Source organism: Scylla paramamosain, chromosome 22 (assembly GCF_035594125.1).
Source record: "Scylla paramamosain isolate STU-SP2022 chromosome 22, ASM3559412v1, whole genome shotgun sequence".
NCBI lineage: Eukaryota > Metazoa > Arthropoda > Malacostraca > Decapoda > Portunidae > Scylla > Scylla paramamosain.
This window is the reverse complement of record NC_087172.1, coordinates 17,572,430-17,594,530: the sequence shown is the minus strand read 5'-3', so window position 1 is coordinate 17,594,530 and position 22,101 is coordinate 17,572,430. Positions and strand designations below refer to the sequence as shown.

The 22,101-nt window shown below is 40.4% G+C and overlaps 1 protein-coding gene across 3 annotated transcripts; it reads right to left on the bottom strand.

Moving 5' to 3' along the window:
• Positions 1-2,033: 2,033 nt before the first annotated feature.
• LOC135111704 (polycomb protein SCMH1-like) lies at positions 2,034-20,703 on the bottom strand. Of its 3 annotated transcripts, none has more exons than XM_064025327.1 (15): positions 20,555-20,703; positions 19,111-19,190; positions 18,464-18,612; positions 18,043-18,316; positions 16,205-16,320; positions 15,191-15,428; positions 14,583-14,768; positions 14,264-14,410; positions 13,289-14,150; positions 12,530-12,735; positions 12,126-12,305; positions 11,833-11,934; positions 11,565-11,710; positions 11,266-11,435; positions 2,034-9,609 (listed from the first exon to the last, which is right to left on the bottom strand). In XM_064025327.1, the coding sequence occupies exons 2-14, from the start codon at positions 19,127-19,129 to the stop codon at positions 11,301-11,303; spliced, it is 2,760 nt and encodes a 919-aa protein (XP_063881397.1). In that variant the 5' UTR covers positions 19,130-19,190; positions 20,555-20,703; the 3' UTR covers positions 2,034-9,609; positions 11,266-11,300. The 3 variants fall into 3 exon arrangements, with proteins under 3 accessions (XP_063881397.1, XP_063881399.1, XP_063881398.1); XM_064025329.1 differs by having other exon boundaries at positions 18,052-18,316; XM_064025328.1 differs by lacking the exon at positions 20,555-20,703 and adding an exon at positions 20,347-20,493.
• Positions 20,704-22,101: the final 1,398 nt, after the last annotated feature.

The window sequence follows — 22,101 nt, the reverse complement described above, 5'->3', positions numbered from 1 at the left end:
GAGAGCAATGGAGGATTGATGCATATAAAGAAAAAGAGGGATTAGAGGTGAATACCACTGCCGCCGGAGGACGTGTGTGTGTGTGTGTGTGTGTGTGTGTGTATGGGGGGGAGGGAGGTAAGGGGGAGCATAAAGGGGGTATAGCTGCTCTCTCCCCACGTGGTGTTATGGTGTCTATGACGTCCCATTCGCTGCTTGTTTTTCCACTCAACCCTCTTAGGATGTCTTTTTTTCTTTGCTTTTTTTTTTCCTTTTTTCTATATACTATCAGTATATTTACGTGTACGCTGCTAACTTTTTTTTATTTTATTTCATTTTATTTATTTATTTTTTTAGGTTATTTTTTAGGAGTGCAGGAGAGGAGTGAAGCATTGAACAATAACAGGGGCAAAATACAGTAATGCCAGACCTGCACATCGTAAGGCCAAATCTTCTAATTCATTTCTACCATCACAGCTGCTGCTAAATTATAATTCATACAACAACCATTGTTTCATAGAAATGTACGATATTATTCTCTCTCTCTCTCTCTCTCTCTCTCTCTCTCTCTCTCTCTCTCTCTCTCTCTCTCTTAGCATAAACAGATGGCGCAGCGACGCTTGGACAAACTGAAAGACTAATGGGACACGACCAGTATTTTTTTTTTTTTGTATGTTATAATCATGGTAACATAACTGTGACGCAGAAAAAAAAAAAAAAGCAAGGCAGCGAAATAATCAGCAGAAATACGAGGTGCGCGGGGAGGTGGGTGTTGGTCCCTCCCCTCCAGGATTTGGTGCTCCAGGTGTTTTAAGAAACGAAAATATTCAAAGCAAATATACTTAGGGATAATCAAGGAGAGAGTGACACTGATTTTCATAGTAAAAGGAACGAGAGGTCGAGACTGCAAATGTACTCCAGTCAATGGCCTACACTTCTTCCCTCCTCTCGTGCCCGATCGATGCATGGAAACAGTCTGTATACTTATTTATTTTCTTCCTTTATATAAATGTGATTGACAGTCGTGTTTTCTTTCCACAAAGATTCAATGTAACTTTCTTGATCTCTGAGGGGTAATAATTTTGCCAGGGGATTTCAAATTTCCGTCTCGTCTGTAGCATAAGGTTTCTTTCCTCTCTGCCGCGGCTCAGTAGCTACACTGATCACTTTCATCAGACCTAACTTCAAGGCTGCAGAGATGTCTTGTCGGGTTCTCATTTGGGTTTTACTCGTTTAAAGTGCATGATCCTTGTTAAACTAGAATAACGAAAACATCCTTGAATGACTCCCACTGATTTGTTCTTAGTAGTCACGAGAGAGAGAGAGAGAGAGAGAGAGAGAACCCGCAGGAGAGAAGGCTCGCACCAGGGAAGTAGCGGAACACAGCTTAGCAACAATGCATGGTCGCCTTTGCTAGCAGGTGGTGTGAATAATATTTTGCCGGTAACATTTGCTTGCCCTGGGAAAATCCTCACTGCTTGTTGTGTCTCCTACACCGTTGTACAAAAACGGTGTGACATAATCAAATTTATTGTTGCGACGAAAACATCAAAATGTGAAATTGGTTATTCCTGCCACGTGTAGGTCTGATGGCTCCTTGCAGCTTCTGTGTACAGATGTTCTTGTGTCATATACAAGTAGACATCGGACACAAAGCGTTAGCAGCACATACCAGTGGTGAATCATACCAGTGTTACTAGCGTAAAATCAACAAAATAGATTTTTCCTCAGAGTACGCAACAGCCAGGTTATGAGAGAGTGCAATGCGATGCGAGTTTGACTGTCAGATCAAGGTGTCGTGCCTCCATGGGCCACAGGTGTATCCACCTAAGATCTGAAAGCACGCCTGAGTATGTTTGATTTCATCTCTGCTGGTAGACAACTTTTGTCCTGTAGGCGTCACATCACCTGACCATTCACTACGTGGTAGAATAACTAGAAAGTGCACTCAGCTGTCTTCCCTAGCAGAAACCAGGCCTCCATGGGCATTGCTGCTAGTTATAAAAGCATTTTGGTCTGCAGGTAAATATGATTTGGGGAAAAAAAAAACGTGGTAAAGATTTCAAGTATATATTACATGATGACAACTGCTGTTTATGTCATAAACTGCTTTCATTGAAATATAGAATGAACAGTGATACCTTCTTTATTTACAGCAAGAATCAATTATCAGTGTGACTCAGGTCATCAATTTATTATGTATCTGGTAAGACAAAGTGTTATCCAGTATAACTGTCTTAACAAGATTCTGCAAAACAAAACAATTATAGTTTAATTATTCTTAACATGTATAGTGAGTTCAGGTGATACATGAAGGTGATTCACATATAATCCTACATGCCTAGCAGCACTGGTAGACTCTTGTGCTGTAATTTGAACTTTTGGACCTCCCCGGCAGCTTCCATAAGCGGCCGGGATGAGGGAGGGTGAGGACAAGGGGGCAGGCTCACCCTCCCACACCGGGTGACAGAAGAAGACTGGGCAGCAAAATATATGGCCTACTGAGGGTTGCCATACAATAAAAAATAGTGAAAGGAAAGGAGATTCACATAATAATACACTCACAACACCTCATACATAAATTGATCATCAAACTTACGGGTTCTCAACTCACTGTAATTTTATAAATTTGGCATCACTATATGGGTCTTTGACCTTCAATACCATGTTATGGACAACTTTACCTGTAAGCCTCTGAAACACAAGTCATGAATGTCAAGGCAAAGGTTTTCCTTCACTACCAACACTTACACCTCTACTGAGGACTGCTTTCCTAACTAAAAATGTTACAAGACAGAGCTATAAGAGGGTAAATCCACCAACCAACTTATGTGAAGTCATTTACCAAGACATTCATTTTGAAGAGTACTGCCGATAACGCTACCAACTTATACAATAAAGAAAGCTGGCTTAGTTGACTGAGATTAGCATTCAGCACAGTATATGGAAGACACAAAACAACCATCACTGAACTGTATCTCTGTCTTTGCATGTTCCTTCAGTACAACAGTTAACTTCAAACACAGTAAATAAATCATATGAGTTACAAATCCCACTTTTGGATTTGTCACAGTCAGATTGTGTGTGTAGTTGCTTATTTGCATTTTTACAGGATTGAGTCAAGCTCATACTATCCCATCTTTCAATACCAAATTTTCAAACTGTGTGTGTGTGTGTGTGTGTGTGTGTGTGTGTGTGTGTGTGTGTGTGTGTGTGTGTGTGTGTGTGTGTGTGTGTGTGTGTGTGTGTGTGTGTGTGTGTGTGTTTGTGTGGGATGGGCTGGTTCAGACCTTAAGTGAGCCAGAGGCAGAGAGCCAGCATTAAGGTGGGAAAAATTTAAATATACAAAATAAGGAAAAAAAAAAATCAAGACATCAACACTTAGTGATAAAATTAGGTGCTTAATCTAATATCACAAATTTAGAGCCCCTACGAGGAGGAAAATTACTAAATTGGATGAGGTTTTAAATAGATAAATGTTACATGTGGTAAACTACAACATGCAAGTTAGAAGAGATCCCCCGAGGGAGCGCTTGTGTGCTCTGTGGCACGGCATTATCTTGTACTGTGAGTCCTGTGCCAAGCAGGCACCTCTGTGGCACACTGCCATACTGACCTTTGCAGCAGTTTTCTTCTGCTGTCATACAGATGCTACTTATGAGTTGCTCTTAAAAAATTACAGGTTTGCTCTATCTGCCACATACATGGAGACAGCCCAAAGGCATTTCAGAAACTTATCATATATATCCATTCACTTACAATATGAGGTAATGGAAATGTTTTCACCTGCATAGCTTTCAATAATTCTAATAAAATACAAATAATATTGCCAGTTATCTTGTATGTTCATAAAAAGTTTGCAACTGTAATAATGAGCCATACTCATTTCCTTTATCAGAAACTGACAATTTGCACAAATTATGTATACCAAGAGGCCGAGAATATATGTCAGAGGAGAGTGCCAACATTTCCCCAAGTCACTTGAAATGATGCCCAGCCAAGTCACTTTACCTACCAGTTCTCTTTCCCTACAACTGAATACACACAGTGTGTCCAATATAAGTTTACAAAAGTATGACACATGGTTCTCTGAATAGGTGGTTCTTCACATTATTGAAAATTAACAACATACAATGTCAAAGCTAAAGCATATTATTAGCATGTGCATAATTCAAACCCTGTTTTCTCAATATTTTGTTTCTGTATATCATGCAGGTTTTACATCAACCACAGAGTAAGGAAGAATAACAAAGATCAGCCTTCCTTGTGGTCATGTCTATACTATTCTGGTATAATATTTCAGATTTGTCATTAAAAGAAATACTTTCTTATGACATTCCCTAATAATAATATTCAAAAACCTTAATCTGACTATCCCAACTTCAACTTCTTTTGCATGTGTACATCTGGCTGAAGAAAGCAATGATGACAGTCTGCCATGTCCCTGCAAAGTTATACATGTCTTCTTCACCTATATAAAAAACAGAAAGCTGTAAGAGTGAAGGCAAATAGGGGACTTAGCAGAATCATTTGCCACCGGATGTCTCCCACAGCCCTGAACTCTTGAGCTGAGAATACGTCTTGAATTAATGTGACTTTCATTCACATGAGAATGCATGAAAGTACCAACACACACAAAATGAAAAATCTAGACACTTTCTCTGTTCCAGGGCTCAGTACAGCAGCACCTCTAGAGGTGGACAGTTTCACCAGTCCCCCAGTACAGCACTGTGAGCTGCAGTGAGGGTGCAAGAAATCAGTCTGTTCTCAGTGGGGTGTAAATGTCAGATAGTTCCAGTTTTGTAATAATTTTTCAGTTCAGCCTTACATTTCCCTTTCCAAACAAGACCAGGACTGTAGTGTTTTGCATGTCTGGCATACAATGGAAAGTTCTTACTTAAGTTAATATCTTCACAGATTGGATGTGAGATCCATGATTTTTAAGTCGGTTGAGTTAACCTAAAAATGATAAAATCACAGGCCCATTATTATAGGTGTTGCTTTCTGGCAGAAAGCATTGATGATTTTATCTTATGCAGATGCTACTTGACTTACAAACATCTGAGTTATGAATGTCCCAAGATACAAACAAGAATCCCTGCAAGTCCAAATTCTGTTTGTCACTCCACTGATGATTCAAACTCGCTGTGCACCTCCCGCCTAGTGCCACTTTAGGCCGCAACCCACACCAGGCAGCAGTGTAGCGAAGGAGAGAGGCACCATGTTTTTTACATTCAATTCCCAACATGCTACCACTTGCTTGGTTGTTCTCAAAATTTTGTTGCACATTTTCCAACTCTGATTAATAATCATGGCTGGTGATGAGCATAAGGCTAGTGATGATAGTGGCAGTGCTAAGAAGCATCAAGCCATCTCAATGGAAACTATGGTGGCTACAATAAAGAAACTTAATTGTGATGAAAAAATGGTAAGAGTAGCCCACGCTTACAGTACAGTAGTACAGTATTTGTATAATTTATTAATTTACCTTTTGTTTTATTATTATGAACTGAATATCTTTATCAGTTTGTACAGTGTGTACTGTACAGTATTGTTTTAAAATAACTTCATTATATTACCTAGACATATACATCCAAAATATTTTACAATACCACATTTCCCAGCACTAAAGATGCTACATCCTTAAGGACGCACTTTAATTTTGAAGACCAAAAATTTTTTTAAAAATCCTAAAACATAAATAAACAACATCACATATCAAGACAGCCACTGGGCAACAAAAGACCGACAATGACCTTTGGATTTTTGGAACCATTACAAACAGTGAATCAAGATGGTGACAGGTAGTGAGTAAGCAATAACAGTAGTCTTCTTATTAACAGGATTTACCGTTAAACCTTTTCAACACACCACAGTTTTACTTCTTTTGTCACTTAATAATATTCTCTTAAGGTCAAGATGTTTCAGGAGAGTGGAAATACCGGCAATATTGATCCACCACATGTGAAATACCACTTGTTTGTTGAAAAAAGCAACCTTCAGCCTCCAGGATGTATGACAGATTTTCACAACTCATTTTAGGGAAAAAAATAGTGTCTTCAGTGCTGAAAAATACGATAACAGCTAATAAAAGTAATGATTTTACAAAAAGCTGTCTGAAACCTAACTTGTTTGTAAGTCAGGGAACATCTGTACTGCAATGGAGATGGCTTCATTATGCCCAAATATCAATTCAAAACTTGCTTTTAATATTTATTACATTTTTGTTGCATTTAATGACATCATTTTTGCAAACTGGTCTTCAAGATAGTTGAGTCACCACTGCCTTGTGGTAGTAAGAGAAATCCAAATTCAGGAGCCAACAGGTATTTATAACTCCCACTGAGAACAAGCTAATTGAAAAAGGATATGCAGAGTAGATATACTGCCTCCAAGTCTTGGACACAGGACCTGGATATGGAATAAGGCATAGCAGTCAAGAGTGCGTACTGTGGAAACTGAATTGTGAATATGAGTAATTGAGAAGCTAATATAATAGTCATTAAACATATCTTGTAGCTTCCATTTGTATGCATCTAATGAATTCTGTTCAACTAAATCCTACATGGAGGAGACTAGCTCAGAGATTTTGAAAATTTTGATAAACTTTTACCCTTAAAAATTTATATATATACCTGAGGAAAGGAGTTTTAGTGGATCAAGTCAATAGCTGCCAGATGAAACATGGATCAAGAAGCCTTGCCTCAGGCAATCCATTTGAATAGTAATGCATAAGCATTCCAATGGTTTGACTATAACTTGTTGAAGGGAATGTCAGTCTGGTGTATAGATAGATTATTATTATTCTGAAAAACTACTTTGATAGTTTATTCAATAACAAAATAAGTGACAGTTGCAGCCCAAAATCTAAGTATAACTACATGAAAAATGAAGGCCACTAGAATGAGCCGCACTTGAGGCTCTTTGTCAGACGCATGGGTGTGCTGCTTCACCACTACAATGAAGAGACCCACAGGTTTCTGCAGCAGATGTAAATTTGCCTAGTTGGGAAACAGTTATGTTTATGAAGTTGTTTATGTTTATGAAGTCATTTACGCAAAAAAGTATATTAGGAACAAGAGTAGTAAAAATTTTAATATGATGTTAAACAAGTAATACATTATAGATGCTTTAATTTTTTTACATTTCAGTATATGCTGTTTATAGATATGCAATTAGGGACTGTTCCTTCATAAAAAGTAATTGGCATTAATTGGTACCCTCTATCTTGGAAAGCCCTTCTCATAAATGTAGAAACATCTATCCATTTATCACTTAGAAGCATCTGTCTTTGTCCCTGTATCTTAAAAAGGCAATTAAAAGGGGCAGAGTCAGGGACTGGAGGATCATCTCAGAATTTTCATTCCTACAATGAGACCAGACATGATATCTTGTCCTGGCAAGTTCTCTTTAATGGGGAGATATGCCTGGTAAATAAATAGGAAGGTGAAGAGTGTGTATGGAACAGAGTAAGCTGGAGTGATATCTCAGAGGCTATCCTGATCAAATTTCAGTAATGACTGTTATTTCAAGACAATAATACCAAATTATTTTTAACCCCTATATGATGTGTGTTGGCAAGGATCATTCTCTCATTACAAGGGTTTTACAGAAAAACTGCTCTTCTTTCCACAGTCATAATATCTTAAATATTTAAAGTTGAATAATAAAATAAAACCAAAAGTGCTCATTGTTCTGTCTTATAAAGTTGTTATTGCCAGAATCAGATGTTGTACAGAGGTGAGCTGTGAGGAAAGACAGAAGAACAATTTCTCAAATCCATGGCTGGCCAGTGCCAAGCCAAAATATGTCTATTTTACAGGTTATGGCTGTGGTTAGGGCTGGCATGCACACAGCTCCACCCACATCAAACATTAATTGGTGCTTGTATCAATATCACTCTGACTCACTTTTTACAGCAATTCCTATCAGCCTTTTGCAATGGTCTGTGGTAATGGGGCTTCAAAACCACTGGCATTTGTTTTTGTCTACCCAAGCATTGGGACAAAGCTGGAAACCCTCCACCAAAGTTACTGGGGCTGTATTAACAAAGATTCTTAACTACAGATATTTGGCTCACTTTTATGCTCACAGTTGGGCTTAATTTCCTGAGTCGTGCTGAGTCTAGGTCTTAAGGCGCTGAAAATTTAAGACAGGTTCGGAGGTAGCTTAATTTTAAGAGTTAGGCTACAACTAAGTTAACCAAAGATGGTCAACTGTCAAGCCCAAGCTCGCCTTTTCAAGAATCATCAACTCCTTAAGGATGTTCTTGATGACTTGAATGACAGTGAACTATTGGACATGTATAGACTAGATCTGCAGGAGTGTTATTTGTGACAGATTTGGTGGGAGATGCCTCGGAGAGCCTCATAGGAAGGAGTGATGCACTGACACTAATAATCAAAATAATAATTAGTGTTAATTAGCCAATGGGAAATGCAGCTCTGCAACAATGATGACCTTAGGTCTTCTTGTATCTTGCTGTTGGCATGTCTCATTTACTTTCTTAGTAATAGAGGCCCATGCAGCTTTTTTGTGCTGCTGAATGAGTGAAGCCCTTCAGGCTATATCTTTCCTCATAATACTAACTGGAAGAGGAAGGAAAGTCTTACAACTGGTTCAGCTGTGTTTCCTCTATTGACCTTTTCGGCCTTAGTGGTCATCTTCTCCTCCATACTAAAGAAAAAAGACAGGAAAGGAGGCACTGTTGACTGGGAGTGGCGGAGCAATGCTGGCTCAATGTAAACAATGAAACAAAATACATGCACCTTGCGCAGGATCTAATTTACTTATTGAAAACCACAAATTTATGGGCTCACATCCTTACAAAATCAATGATAAATCATTTTTGTTATTTAATAAAAAAAATGTAAAAAGATTGTACTGTTAACTTGAAATTAAGAAATATAAGATTTTACAGTTTTGCTCTTTCACCATTTCATAACTGAGGCTTAAGAGTTTGTCTCAACCAAGGTTCAGCACAACTTTAGGCACACTTAGGAGATAAGCACAAGTCTAAGCAGAAGGCTGAGATGAAGACAAAGAATCTTTGTTGATATTCCCCCTGGCTTTGCTGTGTACTGGAGAAGGAAACACTGACAAGAAAAAGACTAATGAGTGTTCATGTTCAACACAATTCCTGGAAGCTACTATTTGATTTACGGCAGCAATTCTTGTGATGCATGTGCTCTCTGTCAGTCTAGTGACACATGCACTATTATGTCACCAGTTGCTTAAGAGTTCGACAATTATGAGTTCCAGTTACTTGGAAATGTCTCGTCATTACTGCATTCTTTAGAATTCTTAATAATAAAAATATATATAAAAAAAGGTGCATGTTGATGCAATTTACACTAATATTTTCATGAAGGTTATAGCTCAAACCACCAGACATTCCTAATCCACAACAATACAACACACTAGTGTCCTCCCTCTCACCAGCAGTTCAGATGTTGGGCCAAGTGTCAATATTTTCTAGTTTTACAGCAAAGAAGAAAGGCTTCCTGTGTTCCATGAACATATATTTGATTGTGCTTCAAGATCCCAGTGGTAAGGCAAGAGTGCAGTGCTTCTCCCATTCAATCTTTGTGAGGAAAAGGGCTCCTTACATGGTCCCAATGACACATCATCCTAAAAAGAAAATGGTTCTATATTATGAAATTTATCCAAGCAAACATCTATACAACCTATAAAACTGCATGCATGCTGTTATATAAATATACAACACACAAACAAAGTGGGTATAAAATTACACTAAATATAATACATAAAAAAACACCTGCTGACCAACACAGAATTCTCTAATGCTTTTCACTGTAACTCAAGTGATGAAAATTGTCTGCTTTAGTTTTGGACTACCTAATAACAACACTACAACCACTGTCCACTGATTTGTGAAGTTTGAACTCACAAATACAGGCACTTCCAGATTTATGAACATTCAAGTTACAAACATGAGGCTTGGGTCATGAGCAATCCTGAGCCACCTGTACACTGCATCATACCAAATGGGAGGATAAAATACACACTCAAACAAGACTATGTAGTATGGTTGTGTGATAGGAGTTGCTGTGTTGCTCTTGTGATGCAAGTGATAGTGAAGTAGCTGGAAGTGATATGGATTGGCGAGGTACTAAGTGTAGTATGAGTTCTTGTGTGGTGTGCCTGGTATAAGAACATAAGAACATAAGAAACAAGGGAAGCTGCAAGGAGCGATCAGACTTACACGTGGTAGTCTCTGTATGAAATATACCTACCTATTTCCACCCATCAACCCCATCCATAAACCCGTCTAATCTTCTCTTAAAGCTCCCTAACATCTTAGCACTAACAACATGATTACTGAATCCGTTCCACTCATCTTCCATTCTATATGAGAACCAATTTCTTCCTATCTCTTTCTTAAACCTAAATTTTTCAAGCTTGAACCCATTATTTCTTGTTCTATACTGGTTGCTGATCCTAAGAATTTTGGTTACATCCCCCTTATACCACTTAAAGACTTCTATGAGGTCCCCTCTTAACCTATGTCTCTCTAAGGAATGTAAATTTAACAGCTTATGTAAATTTAACAGCTTTGTAAATTTAACAGTTATAATATATTAACAGCTACAGTATGATGTGTGGCATGATGGGGCTTTGTGTCCATGGTGTGGCTGGGTGCTATGTGTGGTGTGGTGTGGCTGAGTGTTGTGTGTGGCATGGTGTAGAGGGTGAGATGTGGGCTGTGATGTAGCTAGATGTAATATCAGTTGGTTGAGGTGTGGCTAGGTGTATGTGGCTTCATGTGGTGTGATTGAGTGTAATCTGGTTTGTTGTGTGGCCAGTTATGGTGTGTGGTATGATGTAACTGTGTGGGTGAAACTGGCTCAGGAGAAATCCAGTCAATTGTAACTGCAGGATCAAGATATGCCATTTTATTTACACTGCTGCATCACTGCACCATTGTGACAAAAGGTGCTCACACAATGCTAGGCTATGTGGCTAGCATAAATAAGCATATTTCAGCATTTTTGTTATCCTGAGTTTTGCAATCCTTGAGTTTAGTGCTATGACTTTTGGGTACTGTACACCCAAAATAATTAACAAAAAACTACTTATGAACAAAACAGCTTATGAACAGGCACTTGAAACATAACTCATTTGTAACTTGGGGAGTGTCTTTACAATAGTTTTGTAATTTTCCTGAGTTTCAAATGGGTAATCATGCTTATGAATAATAATTTTATTCATAAAAATTACAATTCACCTGTAACTCTATCTCTCTGTCTCCCAAAAATACACTACCTGATAATGATGGCAGGTGAAAACAATGACTGGGTCTAAGAAACCAGGTGCTTGCGGCCACGAATCTTGTTAATGAGGTTGCAGATTTTGAGAGCAGGCCCCAACTTTAGACCCATGTACTTCATCATCATGTCACTGTTCAGTAGCAGCAGTGCTTTCCCATCAATCTCCTGCAATGCACAATTTCATTCAACATTTTCTCCTATCCTATAAATTATAAACAGAAATGTTAGAAAATATAAATGTCTAACACATTTTTGTATCTAGTTCTGATAGACAGATATGAAGTGTAAACTCACATGTCTCCTGAAAAGGTCAGCATGGCTGGCTAAAGCTGGGTCTGTGGCAGCAATGTGTGAAATGACCTCCTCCACTGTCCACTCAGCTGGATCCCCACGGGGCCGAGGGCTGTGGCCAGGATCACTCACTGAAGAGGGGGAAGGCTCTGTGTGGGATGGGAAAAGGAGTGTAATACCAATTCATATATGCAGTAACTGACTCAACAGAAGCATTTCATCACAATGACAGGATTTATTTTTCATAACAATTTCCCAATGACATGCTCACCTTGCAAAGTGGGCTTGGACACTTTGGTAGGGGTGGCATCACTGGGTGGCGATGGAGCTGGCCGCTTGACACCTGTTGTCACCTGCTGGGCTGCCTCTTGTTCTGAGACACACACACACACACACACACACACACACACACACACACACACACACACACACACACACACACACACACAAAAAAAAAAATGACGATAAAATCTAAAACATTTAAAATAATTTCCTTCTCATTAAGTTAGATATATTTTATCATTTAACAGCAACTTTGCTGTCAAAACAGCATGTGGTACATACCCCTCTTGAACTGTGCAGGGCTCTGGCGGGCACATTTGGTACACTGACTGATGGGATGTTGAGTGTAGAAGTTTTCACAACACATCAGGTCTTCAAACAAGGTCTCCAGGGCACTCCAGAAGTCTTCCACCTTCTCCAGGGAAGGGAGTCTGTGTGTCTCAGGAGTCCCTTCAACACTTGCTGTATTTGCACAATTTGGAAGATTGAAGTTATCTTATAAGCACAATCCATAAAGCAAATACTACAAAATTTTAAGTGACTCTTGATTTAAATAAATTACTAACTTTATATTTTAGTCAAAATATCTGTGAAAGACAACAACACAAGGTAATATCAAGAATCCCTACTTAGTTATCCACCAATATTTGCCAACTTCATAAATATAAAGTAGCACAAAACCTTACATTTTATGATGACTTTCCCGGTGCCCTGAGGTAGAAGGGATGTAACAGTCCTGGGGTCAGGGGCAGCGTCCACCAGCGCCTGGATGGATTCCCGCACCACTCGGTTGAGGCTACCTGGCCCAAACTGTAGTGGCAGCTCTCCCACCCGGCTGTTGTCCAGGTAAGGGCCACAGGTGCAGCCATGGTTGACATACACCACCACTGAGGTACACAAAAAGGGGGATGAATTAGTCCACAGCAGCAGCTACACTGATGATGTAAGAAATAGGCACTCATTAGAGAAGTGAAAAACTGCATCTGTGTGTGTGTTTGCATATGAGAGAGAGAGAGAGAGAGAGAGAGAGAGAGAGAGAGAGAGAGAGAGAGAGAGAGAGAGAGAGAGAGAGAGAGAGAGAGAGAGAGAGAGAGAGAGAGAGAGAGAGAGAGAGAGAGAGAGAGAGAGAGAGAGAGAGAGAGAGAGAGAGAATATTTCCACCAGGCAAGTGATGAAATGCCAGCAGTCTCCAACATTCTCAATAAAAACCTGACAGGTGTTTGCCATCAGCCCTCATGATGAAGGGGGTAAGTTGCCAGAGATCATTCAGATACATTCAAGAGGAAGCATACAACAAAAATTCAAAATACACAGCAGGAAAGTTAATGATTATGCAAGCAATTACAGCATCACAAGACTGGAGGAACTTGGTAATATAAGTGACCACGACAGTTTAGGAGTTCATGTTTGTATAAGGGAGGGACCTCAAGCAATACTCACCTGAGGCACTTAGTTTATGAACTGTTGAGGTATCTGGTTCTGTGACTGTGATGCTGGGTGACTTCTGAGGTGGAGGAGGCTTGGTGGGGTCTGTTCCTCCTCCTGGACTTGGGGAGCAGGGCAGTATCTTCTGGGAGGTGGAGATGAGGGGAGATTCTGGAGTCCTTGGGGTTGGTGGGCGCGAGGGAGAGCTACTTGACGAACTGATGGTGGGCGCAGCAGTGGTGGTGATGGAGGTGGGTGTGTCTGACGGTGCAGTGGTGGTGGTAGTGGTGGCGGTGGTGGAGGCAGCAGGAGTGGTGGAGGTGCTGCCTTCGGAACCCACTGATCCTGCAGGGGGCTTGGAGGATGAGGGTGAGGATGAAGGAGGGACATCTGGTGAAGTCACTGATGATGATGATAATGACTTGGATGCAGATGACTTACTTGAAGATGAAGGCTTTATGGTTGACAGGGATGACGATGGGCTCGATGTACATGAGGATGATGATGATGATGTGGATGACGACGATGAGGAGGATGAAGATGATAATAGTGGTTTGGTGTGTAACAACTGTTTAGACAAGGCTGAGGTTGGTTTTTGCTGAGGTGATGGCTTGGTGGCAGCAGCAGGCTGTGGCGGCGTCTTGCCAGTGGACGAATTCTGTGTGGACTTAGCAGTGGGTGAGGCCTGGTGGGGTGGGTCAGGACTGCTTGGCGGTGGAGAGGGGGATCGCTGCCTGCCCCGTGAGGCAGGCTTGGTGGGGGAGGTGGGAGAGGAGAGAGGACTTTTCTCTGGCACTATCTCTGGAGACTTGGCTGATGCACCGGCCAGTGGAGGTGGGATGTTCAGCACCCGAGCCTTGTAGCGGCTGCTGGGAGGCCCCCCTGCACCACAACACATGGGGGTGTACATCAGTGATGGTTTCCCACTGTATGTCATCATCAATAGTTTCCTACTATAACAACCACAACAAACCAGAAATAATACTCATACATACACATCTGTCCAGGGGGCTGCAATGGATGTCCAGACATGGCACACCAGCCCACAGGGAAGATGTCCCTTGAGTCATAGCGACACCAGTAGTCAAAAGCTCCTCTCCATCCATCAAAGGTCACGTGGATCATGTCTCCATTAACAGCTCCTTTACAGTGAAGGAGTAGATCACATCAAAACATGAAACTACATGGTGTGGAGAGAAATAACTTGTCTATAATTTTCAAGAAACTTGAAAAGAAATTTACAATTCAAACCTTAATGCCATTTACAACAAAATGCTGATAATACAAACAGTCAAAACCTTCAACATTACTCACCAACAGTTGCTGCACAGATCAGCTGTGGATTCTTTTTGTCTACAGCCTCAAGCTTCATGCCCACCTCAAAGTAATTTTTGGATGGTGTGGGAGGTTCAGAGCGGAAGATGTGTGGTGGGGAGACCTCAGCATTGTGCAGGGTCTTGAGAAGGAACATAGGCCATGAAGAGGCATTCATCCTGAACCCTGTTGAGAGCAAAACCTTCATGTATGGATCAAGTCTCCAGAGCATTTAATCCTCTTCCAATTTTTACCTGAATAACATTTTACCAGCTATTTTAAAGAAAGGTACAAAAAAGTTAAAAATGTAACCAAGCAGCAGATGTAAAATATTCATACCAATTATGTATCAGAAAGATTACAATACACCAAGGTCAGAGAATGGCCTATACTTTAATGGCCATATTGCCTGGCACTCCTTCCTTGGATTAGACAATATAAAATGCACAGTATGTGAGATGTAGTATTAACAAATGGATATTTCTGCCATGGTCAGCTGCTGTGAGAGATCCAGGAAGAATGCTACAGGCATGATAGATTGGCAAATAGTGGTAATAAAATATTACTAGCTAATGGGAGATAACACAAGATTCTCAATGGGAACTGACCTAAAGGAGGCTGCAACATGCCACCATGCTCCTCACAGTGACCCACAGGGTGGATCTCGTTGTTGCAGTCCACCAGTCGCCAGAAGTCATTCTTGTTGTCTGAGCCATCCAGGCGGAGGCGGAGGCGTGGCCCAAGGGTTCCCACCACTGTGGCAATGCAGGTGGATGTCAAGTTCCGAGGGTCCAGTGCCTCCAGTTTCATGCCGATCTTAAACTCATTCTTGGGAGGGATTTTGTGCTGAAAAAAATTCAGAAACTCAAGTATGAAGATTTCTAAATTACCTTTAGTTAATGCAGTTTCTTGTAATTGCTATTATCTTTATGGACTTGTCTATTAATCTTATCAATCTATCTCTTGGATGGCCTGCTCCCTCTGGGAACATCCCCAAAGGGGTTGGCCACAACAGCAGAGCCTCTATATATCACTATCCGAACATTCCTTCTTGCTTGTTCAAGTGCTTGGATTTTCACATATAATCCTTTATCCTATCCTTCCATCCTCCAAGTGGCTTTTTCTCCCCTATTAGTACCTTCAACTTTGCTTAGACACACTTTATCGATATGTCTTCATACTACAATTTCTTACACTCAGTCATAATAAATACAAAGCATCAGTCAGAGGAGAAAAATACCCCTAAGGGAAATAACCTGCCATTAGTGTACATTTGGAATCGATCCTGATATCCCAAATCAAGACACTTGTGACTCAAGTGATACATCAAGAGATGTGGACAGTGACTCCATCACAGGAGCTTCCTCCACTAATTCATGATTTGTCTTCCTCATATCACTGTTCACAAGTAGTTTTATTCTATCTTGCTACCTCATCCTGAGCCTCTCAGTTTGACTTCCAAATATTCATCATGTAAACTCTATACATCAGTTGTTTGTTTCACCCTTTTCGCTTGACCAAGTCACATCACAACCATGACCTTCACTGCTATAACAAGACTTACTGACAAATCTACATCAAAGGAGGGGAATGAACAGCCCCATGATATGCTTGGTGCTCACCTGTTTGAAGCACTTGGCGGGTGAGGGTACAGAGTTGGTCTCCAGCAGGTAGTCTTCCCACTTGAACTCAGCAGCTGCCTCTATCTGTGCCAAGGCTGCTGCACTCAGCCCACGCCCTGAAGTAAAAACCACCACCATGTACCAGCCTTGTGCTGCCTAGCTACACACCCTGATTTATCCAGACCAGCACTGAGAGAATAAAAGTTTAATCATACTAAGTAAGCATATGAAGCTTTACAGATAAAGCTAAGAGAATTTTTGAGTACAATCCCTTCTCACTACTTACAGGAAGGAGTGCATTAAAACTAATAAGAAAAGCAGTATCATATATAACTTTTGAAAGCTACAGATGAGCCACAATGTACTTCTACTAAGTTAAATTCAATACAGCATAAAGGAAAGAATACATCAATTGAAGCATATGGCATGATTACTTTTTGGTTATCAGTTGAAATAAATTCATCCTTCTAGTGACAAGAATGACTTTAAGCTGAGTTTAAGAATGATAAGTATTAGTAAAGACAATCACTTTCCATCCCAAACTCAGGCTTCTTAAGAAACCTTCACCACAACTCTGACCAAATAAACTTAAAAGGATGTCCCCAGCTGGGATTAAATCAATTTCTGGTCTGGATGTGTCTTTATTTTGATTATCAAATTATGTAGAATTGTACGTAAAGTCAATGATTAAATTAGGAAATAACTTGATACATTATTTGAAATAATATAACATAGCTAATATTTGCTGCATGCTCTACATATAGGTGTAAAATAGTTATAAACTATTTCATGAGATTATGAATGAAGTGTATAAACATTGTAAAAATACAGGCAATTCCACACAGCAGCAGCAATATTATAAAAGTCTAATCCTGCAAAGATAAGCTGGAGACATTTAAACAAATAATAATGATGGTGGCATAAGGCACTAGAAACTAAAGAGAGCTTAACAGATCAGCTGGTTCAAGCAAGTACACCAGTGCTACCTCAAAAACAACACCTTGTACACATACACACCACCAAACAAACAAACTTCCATACACTGGCACACTGCAGCCACAGTTATGTTATGTGCAACAACTATCTGTGAAAAAAACATGCTGAAACCATAATTGGCGCTTCACCCATACTGCTCATTCCTAAGCAAGCATACATTTAACCTTACCCTTCCCAAATTGTTCATACCATGACCACAATGAAGAGAAGCACCACAAGACCCCACACTGCACCGTCACAATGAAGACTCTTTCCACCCAAAATCTCATTATGACGAAGGCACATTCATGGTTCTCATGCATCTCTACCTGATCTTGTATGTTCTACCATGGGCCATCAAGATCTGCCATATTTGAACTGGAAGACTTAAGCAGCCATGCCATCATGCATTGTCATGCAAGGCTTTTAAAAGATCCATGAATAGAAGCTATTATGAATATATTCTATACTTATGAAGCTGTAAGATAAAAACACTAACTTGATAACCCTTGCACACACAGTTAATGAAACATACAGCCTTTGGCAGTCAGCAGAGAAGAAACTTAAATGACTGATTCAAATTTGGCACTATAGTAATCTGACATGCAGGTTTTCTACAAGAAACACAAGTAAATTATAATTATCTTTCACACTTTCACACACATACCCTCCTCCAACCTGTTCATAAGGACAGGCTCTCACCCTAAGGCACACAAAGGCACTTATGCACACACACACACACACACACACACACACACACACACACACACACACACACACACACACACAATCTCAGCAGCCTTACTTACAACCAGCTGACCCGGGCCTCCACCTCTCACACAACCAAACACCCTCCAATCTACCTTTCCTACCCGGGGCCACCTCAGCCAGGGCCTTCTCCGTTGGGGACACTCCGTTGCCTGAGGAGGGAGACATGCTAGAAGGTGGAGTGGTGGCCATGGAGGACACAGAGGAGGCCACGCCCACCTCTTCTTCCACCTCGGCCTGCTCCTTCTCTTTCTTGGCCCATGCCTTAAGGCACTCATTGCTGCACAGTTCCCTCCTCCTGCCGCTTGTCGATTCACACTTGACAGGTGTCGTGCGGATCACATTGTCACAGTTGGCACAAGTCCCTTGCTGTATGGGGCAAACAGGTGAGTGATGCTTTAATACAAAATCTAAAAACACAGAATAAGCAGCCATATAGTGGCAAAAGATACCCTACAGGTAATGCATACACTAATGTCCTCACCAACTGCAAGTAGGTTCCTCTGCCTTCCCTACCTTCATGAGAGCTTTCCTGTACTCTGAGAGGCACATTTCTGAGCAGAATTCCCGTTTGCCAGAGCTGGTTGGGAACACATACTTCAGCTGTGATTTGACCTCCGAGCACCAGGTACATGTTCGGGGGTTCTTCGGGGGCCGACCGGGACCTGTAGAGGCGAGCCAGCCATGGTGACACAGACTCCTCTTATTCAGCTCAGCTTGCATTGTGGCAGTTTGACATTTTGTGAAATATTACATCACTTACTTTTAACACTTTAAATATGGAGGATATAATCTATAATTTTCAGTAACACTGGTAATAGCAAATTCCATGTTAACAAGGACCAGTGTTGTCAGTGTATAATCAAACTAATTTGGATCAAACACTAAATCATAACCATAAGCTCTATTCACGTCAAAAAAAGATTTATGAATTTTATTGCAGAGCTTGCATGATTAGAATGGTTAGAAATAGTAAATATTTTACAATTCAAACCATGAGATAATTTCAGCATTACTTCCACTTAGAGTTGTACATCATCATTGTCACTTAATATCCAACACACTCCACTGCAAGTATCTTTTGATTTATATATATCTAGTTAATACTGCTCACATTACTTTAAATCACTGACATAAGACAGCAAAATATTTGATGTGCTCACCTCTTCCTGGCGTTGGCATCTTGCTGCAGCTGTCTCAAAACCTTACATCACTGTCAAAACCTCCACCAAATCATCACTTCCTGCAACAATGAATACCGCATGTTCAGTACACACCAAGCAGTGATATTCAACGTCATGGACTCTGGCACAATAATTTCATCATCCAAACACATGTGAGTATTATACCACTGTCACTGGGGATGCTCTCAACAACTGATTAGCATATATATTTCTGCCTTTCTACTAGCTTCTTGTTTTTATCCAGTATTATTGACTGCTAGGTGAATACGGACTACTGCACAAAAGGAGACAAACCCAGCAAGTCTCCGCTCAGCTTGGGATTCAAACCTGGAACCTCTCAGGTATGAGCTGAACATGCTAACCCCTACGAAAATTATTAAAAGTCTCACCACTGCTACTACAACATTGTTGCTAAGTCCACAAACTCTCAGTGGCTCAGTTTACAAGCTCTCATGGAAGCTAAGACCACAAAATTTCACAAGAGCTAACCATACAGGCTCTTGATGAAACCTGCAAAAGCTAACCCTGCAAGCTCTCACAGAAACCAAACCTACAAACTCACTACTACTTCCATCACATCACTGTTGGTAAGATTGCATGCCGTGATGTTGACAAGTATAGAGTTCAACCATAGTTAAGAAATCCCAGTGATCAATTCAGTAAGCTCTTTAGCAAATAACAAAGCAGTGTATCACGCCTTCCCTCCTGTGGTTGTGCCAGGAGTCATGGTAATATCACCCAGAATGAACCAAAACCGTGATAGGCAAAGTTAGTCAAGCCTCACCACCAGCGGTCCTTCATGCAGCAGCAACACACTAACTCTCACCACAGACACACATCCACCTTTATACTCACACACCATTGAAATTCCTATTTGATCCTTCTACTAATTAATACACCCTACTTGCAACAACAGTTATGCACGAGGCACATAATTCAGTCCTTCATTCTACCAAACCTTTGGGTAACACTAGCATGGGGCTGGCGTACGTGCAGACTTGAGCTACCCCGGTATTTCACAAGACAATTTTCTCTACCTGCTAAATTGACTAGCCATATTAAAAAGGCAGCCAATTGATGAGTAAACCAGATAAATAAAGCAGAGACTCACACCACACCCTCACACTGCTGGGACGTCAAGAAACCCCACAGTAATCACTCTGAAATGTGACTTTTTTTTTTTTTCCTGATTCACCACAAAATTGCACCACGTACCACAACAGACAGCACACAGCACACACCACACTCCGGCCTACACCAGTACCGCCACAGCACACAGCACCACACAGCACTGGTATGAGGCTCACCAGTCACCAGTCACCACCAAACACTGAGGTATAAGGTTCCCGCGGTATGAGTGTGCTTCCTCTCACTCCTCATTCTCCCTCACACACCTGTGCTACACCTGCCCCTCACTACACACCTGGTAGCCTGCTCGCTCACGTCTCCTGGGCCGGACACACACGCACACACGCCAAAGCTTCTCGTAACGGTCATAAAAATTCCCTAATGATAAAAACAACAAATAGCAGCCGCCATAGTGGTGTGTGGCGTCTGATGCTGAGCAGGGCACTCACGGAAAATGGCCGCCACTCTCACTCTGCAGGGGATACTTATCTATTCACGCAACTGTGGGGAAAAATAATAATAATAATAATAATACTTAGGAAGCAGTGTTGTAGTAGTAATAGTGACTAAAGTATATAAAATAAAAAAAGCAGAAGCAGAGCAAGAAACAATAGTAGAAGAAGAAATTTCCTCACTGCTTGGACACCGAGGGCACCTTTACTTTATTTACCTGTTCTATTTAATAATTTCTGCCTCCACTCTGCTAGCATATACGTAACAGCAACACGCCCCACCCAGACTGTGTTTAGCTGCACCACTCCTAACAAGTAATTGACAGTTTAACAGTTTAATGAAGAAAAGTAAGGATTTATAAATAGGTGGGGATGAGATACCAAGCAATGGAAATACAAACGATACTAAAAGGCCTTGCCATCACAAACCAGGAAAAGTTGAGATCTTCATGTTCCCGCATTCAAAAAGGCGGAAAAGTGTTACAGGAGATCATTGGGAAGCAAACTCCTGTCATAAATAAAGGGAAGGGAGAAAGAAAGATAAAGAAGCGGGATGAAAAAAAAAAAAACAGGAGCACATAGCAAGTCGTATGGAAAGCAATTTCGTGCTATAAATCAAACGAAGGGAAAAAGAAAGAAAAAAAAAAGGAAAAAGAAAGGACAGGAGGAGGATACAAGTCATATGGAAAATAAATTCGTTTCATAAATAAAGTGAAGGGAGAAAGAAAGATAAGAGGAGGAAAATAAAATAACACGAGGCGGGCATAACAAGCTGTACAAAGAGGCAGGGATTACAAAGAAATTGTTCACAGATGACAAACAACTATTTCTTCTGTATCTTATCCCTCGGTCATAAGGGTGTTGATCCTCTCCTGTTTTCTGATTATCCTTTACTAAATTTATCTACTCTCCTTTTGCTTATTTATTTATTATTATTTATTATTATTACTGTTCTTTTTTTTCTTTTTTTTTTGCGTATCTATGCCTATTGATATTATCTGCATCTTTCTTTTTCCTTCTTCAACACCGCTGCAGCTTTGGAACTGAATGCAAGAATACAATATACAGTTATGGAAAGCAAAGAGAAACGTATAAGCCACTAGCATATTATTATTATTATTATTATTATTATTATTATTATTATTATTATTATTATTATTATTATCCCATACATTGCAATATCTCTAGCCCGAAATTAAAATAACCTCAGAAAAAAAAAATACTTGCATTCGCCTTGAATTCGCCTTATTGTGTCCAGAGAGTGAAAAAAGGACATTCCTGAAAATACGAAAACATTATGCACTGGAAACACGGAGATGAAAATGAAAGAGTCTGTACTATTATTACTGCGTGACTTGTCCTTGTTTTACATATTTGATTTATCTAACCT